The sequence below is a fragment of the Rhinopithecus bieti genome, unplaced genomic scaffold (genome assembly GCF_001698545.2).
Source record: "Rhinopithecus bieti isolate Rb0 unplaced genomic scaffold, ASM169854v2 scaffold_30803, whole genome shotgun sequence".
NCBI classification, from domain to species: Eukaryota; Metazoa; Chordata; class Mammalia; order Primates; family Cercopithecidae; genus Rhinopithecus; species Rhinopithecus bieti.
The window spans coordinates 1-9,147 of NW_016813146.1; the positions used below are offsets into that span (position 1 = coordinate 1).

Sequence of the window (9,147 nt, forward strand, 5' to 3'; positions counted from 1 at the left end):
TTAGGAGAGAAGGTCAAAGTCGTGTTTGGCACAAACCTGGCAGGAACATTAATATTAAACTGAAGAAGCTCCGAAAAATGCCTTTCCATTTCATTCATGTCCTCAACTGTAATGTCCTTGAGGATCTGGCAGTAGTCCACAGTCCATACAGCCTGATCATCCAAAACCTTGGAGGCAAGAAGAACGGCTCCCAGAACAATCCTTTTCCAGTTAGTGGGACAAGTGTCGATTTCAGCATAAGTTAAAAACTTTTCCAAGTATACCAAAGTTACTGCTGTACATTCAGCTGTTAGCTGCGCAGCACTAAAAAGAATAGGAACGAATCTGTAAATAAATTTGTGCTCAGGATCATGCTTAAAGTATTCCTGTGGAACTTTTTCTCGTGTAAGGGGATGTGATCTCTCATCAGAAATATCCAGGGATCTATTTGCATCTCTGTTCTTTACGTGGTAATATATTTCTGAGGTCACACATTTTACTGCGGTTCTAAGATTAGGCTGGCTGACTGTTCTGTCATCTAGAAATATTGATGAGCATGAGCTGTACTTTTTCGTAAGCTGCCCTGGAGATACGTGATTTAAGTGGTTGCTTTTCCTCTTTTCTCGCACATCGGTTTGAGATTTGCTCAGGAAAATTGTGCTTGCCCTTGGATGGTCAGAAGTGTTTGACTCCAAAGCTAAATCTTCGGGCATCTCGCGGTGGCTGACGTGCTGCAGGTGGTGGCCCTCGCCCGCTCCCGTAATCCAACTTGGCAGGCTCCACAGCAGCCAGAGCTACCGCCACCGCATCCCCTCCCGGGATGCCCCCTCGTATATGTCGGATGCACAGTACACCTCAGACCCGGCGCACCTGCCCAGCTTGAGTCTGGTATTGGGGGACACGCAATAGGTCAGCGTGTTTCCCATGGGGCGCCTTCGCTCCTCTCCGCTGCCTCCGGCGCCTTCTCTAGCACCCTGCTCCGCGGCCCTATGCAGCACCACCCCCCCCAACAATGGCGCGGTCGGGGCTGCACCGTGCAAGCAGATGCCTCCTTGCCCTCAGTTCGCCCGCCCACCCCGCGACCTGCCCCGGGCAGGCCTTGGGCCTCCTCGCACCCTTGCGCCGCTGCGGCGGCCTCCCCAAGCTGACTCCTCTCCAGATAATTATGTGTTTTTGTCTTTTGTTCTCTTTATGTGATGGATTACATTTATTGATTTGCATATGTTGAACCAGCCTTGCATCCCAGGGATGAAGCCGACTTGATAGTGGTAGATAAGTTTTTTGATGTGCTGCTGGATTGGGTTCTCGAGTATTGTTTTGAAGTTTTTCACATCAGTGCTCCTCAGGGATATTGGCCTAAAGTTTTTGTGTATGTGTGTGTCTCTTAACGGTTTTGGTATCACAATGATGCTGTTTTATATAATGAGTTGAAAATAAGTCCCTTTTTCTCAATATTTTGAAATAATATTAGAAGTGGTACCAGCTCTTCTTTGTACATCTGGTAGAATTCATCTGCAAATTTGTCTGGTTTTATTTGTGGTTGGCTGGCCATTTAAAACCAATTCAATTTTGGCACTTGTTATTGGTCTATTGAAGGATTCAATTTCTTATTTGTTCAGTCTTTGAAAGATATATTTTCGCTCCAAGGTTATAGTCCTCAAGCTTGGCCCAGATGAACTCTCTACTTATATTCATGTTGTCTCAGTTTTTTCTTTTAGTTAGACATATTATTTAGAATGTGTCAGAGCAGCCTCTATAGGGGAACTCTCCTTTGATTGTACTCTGTTTGCTGTAACACCCAAGGATGCAGAGCCAGGTTGATCCCACCTGGAATCTGCACATAAGGTCTGGCCTCTGCCTGGGATTTACAAGACAGGCCCAGAAGACTTTGAATTGAGAATGTACTGAAAACCAACAGAAGGCATTTTCTGTATTGTGAGATGTCAGCGTAGAAATCTTAAAGCCCCCATTTGAGAGTGTGGCTCTTTAAGCTTTTCAGATCTTGTTCAGTGACCTGCTACAGTTATGTGAGAGACTCCAGGTGTAAATAGAATCTGATGACAGAATCTGTAAGTGTAAACAAGCATCTTAGTGAGAGATCAAGGCCACAAAATATCCAGAGCCATGACCACAACTATACCTACCTGTAAAATATGATACTGGCATAGAGTATTGTTGTTCTTACCCAAAAGCTAGCAAATCAGGATAGGTGATCCAGGTTCTGGAGCTCCACCAAGGCAGTTCCATTTTCTATTTAGAATCAGCATGAATTTCTCTCAGCCTGGGTTATCATTGAACCATCAGCCCAGGGTCACTAAGAACCTTCTCACAATCACCTAGATGTCTTTGAGACATTTGAGGATGTCCAGGGCAGAATTGTGTCAGGCTGACAAGAGTGGTTAATTCTGCTTCTGTCTCAGTGTAAGAGAAATGAATCATTCTGTGTTTTTTTTCTCCCCTCATATAAGAGATAACTTTGGTTTGTACCCAGATGAGAGTTTCTCTAGTTTCCTGTTACTTTGGTGAAAGACAAAGAGGAGGTCTGGTGACTCAAAAGATAAACTAATTGCTTCCATTTCATAAGGTCATTCAAAAAATAGATGAAGCAGTCATGGTCCCTACCATCCAGAAACTTTTGGTCTAGACTAGCAATTGGACACATGGTTGAATTAAACAACATATGGTTGGTACGGTGAATGGATGTGTGCAGAGCAAAATAAAACTTTGGTCTCTTCAGACAGGCACGGTGGCTCATGCCTGTAATCCCAGCACTTCAGGAGGCTGAGGCGGGTGGATCACCTGAGGTCGGAAGTTCGAGATCAGCCTGAACAACATGGAGAAACCCCATCTCCGCTAAAAATACAAAAAAAAAAAAGCTAGGCGTGGAGGTGCATGCCTGTAATTCCAGCTACTGAGGAGGAGAATCGCTTGAACCCAGGAGGCAGAGGTTGCGGTTAGCCAAGATCATGCTATTGCACTCCAGCCTAGGCAACAAGAACGAAACTCCGTCTCAAAAAAAAAAAAACTTGGGCCACTTCTTTTCACATTATTATGTCTTCTGAGGTTATCACCTGAAGGGATATTTATGGACTGAAGAGTTATTGTTATTTGTGTATCTTTTACTTTGTTGAGAATACATATTTATCTTCTAATAAAATTATTCCAGAAAACTTTTAAAAAGTCATTTAAATTGGTTGATAATATAGTTATAAAATTGACAGAGCAGTGGCAAAAATAGATTAAAGTTACATAAACTCTGAGATTTAAGTTTTTCTTAGGTAAGCTTAGGAAAAACAGAACTGGAAATACCCCAGTGGCGTAGAGAACAGAATTCTACATAGGGTCCTTTCCCTGCCCCATTTCTGTTCAGATTCACCCTTTTTGAAGGCCTTCTTTAGGTCTGGCCCACTCTGGAGTCTTGCCTTTCAGAACTGTTTTATAAAGGTCAGAGTTTTGGCCGGTAAATCCTTCTGCCTTTCTAGAACTGGTGCTTACAATTTCCTGCAACCCAAAAGCAGATAAATAAGAAAAATAAACTATACATGTTAACATCTCATTTTTAAAAATTTTGTAATAAAACCAGTGCTTACAGAAACATTCCATTTAGCAACGTGTTTTCTATTCCTGCAGATCCAGTAGTTGCTCCACAAGTCACAGACAAGTAAATATAAATAGAAAAAAATTTCTTAAACTTTCTGTGCCCCCTCTTCTGTCTATATTTATCCTTATTCTATACATTTTTAAAAAAATCAATGACAGAGAACCAGAGGAAGAAGTAATAATGCTGGGTCCTTTATCTAAATCCTGAGACTTATTGAACACTAGTATCAACTTCCAATGTGTTAGGCCCAGCACAGTGCTCTGTATTATACTCTTGAGCACATAGTACCTGCTTAATAATTATGCATTACTACATATGTACATGTTGTTTTCCAAACGCAGACTTATTCCAACATTGCTGCCTTCTGTTTCCTCTGTAAACTTTAAAGAGCCAGCAAATAATATAAAACTTCAAGATAGAGTGTAGTTGTCTTCATTTGTACCAGAAGTATTTGTGTTGTGACAAGAGTGCTGAGTGTAAGGGACTCTGTGCTGTGCCCGCTTTCTCTAACTAATGCTAATGATGAGCCCGGGGGAGCAACATCAGGATTGACAGGGGACTTGTTTGAAACACCCATCCATGGACCCTTTCCAAACTGGCAGAATCACATTATGTAGAGTGGGACCAACATTACCATGTGATTTTTAGGTTCATTAAAGCTTGAAAGGCAATGCTTAGCTTAGTGGTTATCAGCCCAGGCTTCTCATTAGTATCACATGGCCAATTGGCAGAAACCTCTTGTGCCCTCCCCACAGCTCCTGTTTATTGTGGGTGGAAGCATCCATGTTGTTTTAATGAAGAGCCTCATGTGACTCTAAGGTGAGGCCAGAATCAAGTATGAGGGCTTCAAGATACATTCATGAGAGCTTTGCACTAAAGGGTGGTTACAGGACCTGTTCTGTTTGGATTTGGTAGGGACAGGACAGTGTGGCCCATATTTTCATTACTGTAGCAGAAATTGCTGGTGTTTGTGGCAGGGGAGGGTACCTGAGGACAGGAAAGGAGAAACATTTTTACATCCATGGAGCAGTACGTTGTTCCTGAATCTCTTCTGTTATAAAGGAAAGAAATGGGTGGACTTTTTGGTCTTGGTCCTTCTGTCTGTGGGTGTGATGCTAGCAGGTAAGAAGGTGGTGCTGACGTGTTTAAGGCAGTTTTCTCAAGATGCAAGTGTTAACTTGTTTAGAGAATTTCATCTGAAAAGGATTCCAAGAGAAGGAGGAGAAAGAGGAATTTTTTTTTATTTTATTTTATTTTTTTTCAGCTACACATGTCTCAGATTAAGAGCTTTGTCCACTCTTTCTTCTGGAGTCTCATGCATTTAGTATTTGCAAACCTTTACTTCTCTACTTGTGTTTTTCCTTACTAATGAGTTTAACTACTTTTTAAAATTCTAATGATAGTCAAAGGTCTATGCAGAATATTTCTTTCCTATGTACTAGAGCCTTCTCTACATTCTCAATATCATGGCTTCTTATATGCCATGCAGAATTCTTACCATGAATTTATGATCTGCACTATTAAAAATGTTCCCATTGTGGCTGTTGAACATGGAAGGATGTGGATACTCAAGCTTCCTATTGGGGAAAGCTGGGGTTTACATGGAGAATATGTAATGTTGAGGTTCCATCTGTGTTCTCCATTACCTCTATGCAGAATAGGATTAAGAAAATACTTATTTAAATAGGGTGGCATTTATTACCCAGAAAGTTCTGAAAAAAAACCTGAGAGATACCTGCTCTGTAGGGTGCTAAAGAAAGACTACTTAAAATCATTATTGGGGCCGGGCGTGGTGGCTCACGCCTGTAATCCCAGCACTTTGGGAGGCCGAGGCCGGTGGATCACGAGTTCAGGAGATCGAGACCATCCTGGCTAACGTGGTGAAACCAAATCTCTACTAAAAATACAAAAAATCAGCCAGGTGTTGTGGTGGGTGCCTGTAGTCCCAGCTACTTGGAAGGCTGAGGTAGAAGAATGGTGTGAACCCACGAGGCGGAGCTTACAGTGAGATGAGATCGCGCCACTGCACTCCAGCCTGGGCGACAAAGCGAGACTCCGTCTCAAAAAAATAATAATAAATAAATAAATAAATAAATAAAATCATTATTGAAAATTACAGAACATTGGAGATACCTGTATCTTGAACTTTGCATAAAACTGATGTTTCTGTATGATTGAATTCAGACTATAATTTACTTTTTGAGGGGCAATATCTAGGCAGTGATGCTGTGTTCTTCTATGTGCATCAGCACACCATAAAAGTTTGTCCTAGTGTTGTTAATATTAATAATTTACTTAGTTAAAAAGCGCTCTGATATTTCTTTCACTACAGAGTTAACTATTTTTCTTGTCATTATTAGGTGTCTTTATGCAGCTGATGTGCATAAGCCATCACATTTAATGTGGCAGGTGCCCTTTTTTCTTAGGTTTTCTTTGCATATATCTGTCTTTGGAAAATGAAGTCTCTTTGTTTACAGGCCAGAAAAATCAGGCAAAACACAGGCTCTTCCAGCTACTGGATGTTTCACAGAATTTTCTTTTGGGGCTAAAAACATTGGCATTACTAGTGAGCTCATTAGAAATTCAGAAACTCAGACTTCATTCCAGATCTTCTGAAAACAGTCTGCACAAGATTTCCAGTTTATTGTACACATTAAAATTCAAGAGATGCCTTCTAACTCAACATCTCTTTTTTATCTTAAAAATATACACAGCTCATTCTTTATGATGTAAATATTGCACTCAAAAATGTATATGTTTGTGTTTATGCTCTTAATTTTATACTTTATTATCTAAAAAGTATCATATATATACACTGGTGTTGTGAATCTTATGCCATTCTCTTCTCTCAGAGTTAGAGGATATTTTAGAGAATATTTCTGTGTTAAAAATTACTGCAAATTTTCAGTTATTTCTATTAATCAGAACCAATTCTCTTTACTCTGTTGTTTCATTATAATTAAAATGATAACTTCTGCTCATGGCCACTTGGTAAATATACGTGTGTCTGTGTGCTTATGTTTTTCAGGAGCCATTGACATTTAGGGATGTGGCCATAGAATTCTCTCTGGAGGAGTGGCAATGCCTGGACACTGCTCAGCAGGGTTTGTATAGGAAAGTGATGTTAGAGAACTACAGAAACCTAGTCTTCTTGGGTAAGAATACCTTTAATACACAATTTCTAATACACCCTAAAGGTTTCCTTTTTCTTTTTTTGTGGAATGATTTTTGGTAATTTATGCTTTGCATAAATGAGTTTCTGATCCATTTTTTCAAGAAAATCTTGAGACTTTATGTGGAAAATAATGTCTTCAAGATGTTTCATCTTGACCTGAACTTCCCACATTCCAAAGCTGATCTGTACCCTTCACGCTAGATCAGTGGTAATTCCAGAAATTTAGTGTCATAAAATATTGTTGCCCATGATTTTAGATCACTCCTGTAATCTCAGCACTTTGGGAGGCTGAGGCAGGTGGGTCATGAGGTCAGGAGTTTGAGACCAGCTTGGCCAACAAAGTGAAAATACAAAAATTAGCCAGGCATGGTGGCACGTGCCTGTAGTCCCAGCTACTCAGGAAGCTGAGGCAGGAGAATCGCTTGAACCCAGGAGAACGGAGGTTGTAGTGAGCCAAGATCATGCCACTGCACTCCAGCCTTGGCAACAGAGCGAGACTCCATCACAAAAATAAATAAATGTGTATATATATTTGCCCATATTTTAAAATCTGTTCGTCACCACCAATTGTTTGATTCATGAGTACTGGATAGTGAAATTAAGGACCTACAAGTTTTAAATATTTTCTAAATATTTAGAAATTTATCTCATTAGTATTTTGGGATTATTCTAGAATATTCTATCACTTCCTCTTTACTAAGCATACTACTAGGATGGTAATTGGAGAATATGAGAAAGATTCATGTTATTTATTTCTAATAAAGCAGGTATTGCTGTCACGAAGCCAGACCTGATCACCTGTCTGGAGCAAGGAAAAGAGCCCTGGAATATAAAGAGTCATGAGATGGTAGCCAAACCCCAGGTAGGTGAGAGTGAACACAACAGATGACACAGATGAGAATTCCAAAGGTCAAAAAGAAAACTGGTCATTAAAATGTGATTTGGGAAGCCGTGTTCCAAAGGAAATAGTTTCTGGGACGCCTGAGTGTTTTTGTTTTTTGGGTTTTTAAATTTTTTAATTTACTTTATTTTTTATTTATTTTTTTTTTTGCTGTCATGTAGGGGCATCTTCTGTCTTATGCTTTTACATTCTTTAAAGATTCTACTTTCCTTTTGGTGATCTTCCTTCAAGTTTACAGTGAGAGCCAGAGTCCTTTTCATGGAGTATAAAAGACTGTACAATCTGCCTGCTTTTCCATTACTTTGGGGTACACACAGATATCTGCATAATTTTGGGAAACTCCGTGTTAAACTATTTTTTAGTTCTCTTTTTTCATCATGTCTGAAACGTATGAAAGAAGTGGTTTCTGTTCCATTGATGTGTTTGTTAATCTTTCTGCACATTCCATCCTGTTTTTACTACTATATTCTTGAAATACAGTTAGAAATTATAAAGTATAATACCCCTCTGCTTTGTTCTTTTGCCTCAAGATTGCTTTGGCTTTTCGAAGTTTATTGCAGTTTCTTGTAAATTTTAGAATTGTATTTTTTATTACTGTGAAAAAAATGTCACTGGAATTTTAATAGGAAGTTTATTGAAGCTGTAGACTAGATAATATGACACTTTAACAATATTTATTCTTTCAATCCATGGACATGAAATATTTTAAAATTTGTGTCTTCAATAATTTATTTCATTGGTATCTTACATCTTTTTTGTTTTGTTTTGTCTTTTGAGAAGGAGTCTCGCTCTTTTGCCAGGTTGGAGTGCAGTGGTGTGATCTTGACTCACTGCAACTTCCGCCTCCTGGGTTCAAGCAATCTTCCTGCCTCAGACTCCTGGATAGCTGGGACTACAGGCCCATGCCACCACACCCAGCTAATTTTTTGTATTTTTGGTAGAGACAGGGTTTCACCATGTTGGTCAGATTGTCTTGATCTCTTGACCTCGTGATCTGCCTGCCTCGGCCTCCCAAAGTGTTGGGATTACAGGCATGAGCCACTGTGCCGGTCTAGCTTATATCTTTTAATGTAAAGATTTTTTTTACCTTCTTGGTTAAATTTGCTCTCAGAAGTTTATTATTTTAATGCTATTGTAAATAAGATTGTTTTCTTAATTGTATCAGATGGTTTAAATTTATGGAACAATAATTTATACTTGTAGGTTAATTTTATATTTTGCTAATTTACCGAGTGTATTTATTACTTTAGACAAATTTCAATGTAGTGTTTATTTTTTATATATATAAGATCATATGATGCACATAACTTTTACTTACTTATCTTCATTTTCAGTGGCTTTTTAAAAATGTTTTTGACTCATCATTCTGCCACTTACTTCCAGTCCTACGTTAAAATAGAAGCATTGACAGTGAGCACAATACAATTTTGCATGGGTGTCTGTGAATTTGACAGAGCAGACACCTCTTCACCTTTTTGTTTGTTTGTTTTT

General features: G+C 39.3%; 1 protein-coding gene and 1 pseudogene across 1 annotated transcript in view; one reads left to right on the plus strand and one right to left on the minus strand.

Moving 5' to 3' along the window:
• On the minus strand, window positions 1–905 carry LOC108512440 (cyclin-Y-like protein 1 pseudogene; annotated as a pseudogene).
• The window catches only part of LOC108512441 (zinc finger protein 43-like), a 31,973-nt gene continuing 23,729 nt past the window's right edge, over window positions 904–9,147 (plus strand). The window contains exons 1-4 of the mRNA XM_017847716.1: window positions 904–1,146; window positions 4,496–4,609; window positions 6,609–6,735; window positions 7,523–7,617. Of these exons, the coding sequence (XP_017703205.1) occupies window positions 904–1,146; window positions 4,496–4,609; window positions 6,609–6,735; window positions 7,523–7,617 (579 nt within the window). The remainder of the gene's footprint in view (window positions 1,147–4,495; window positions 4,610–6,608; window positions 6,736–7,522; window positions 7,618–9,147) is intronic.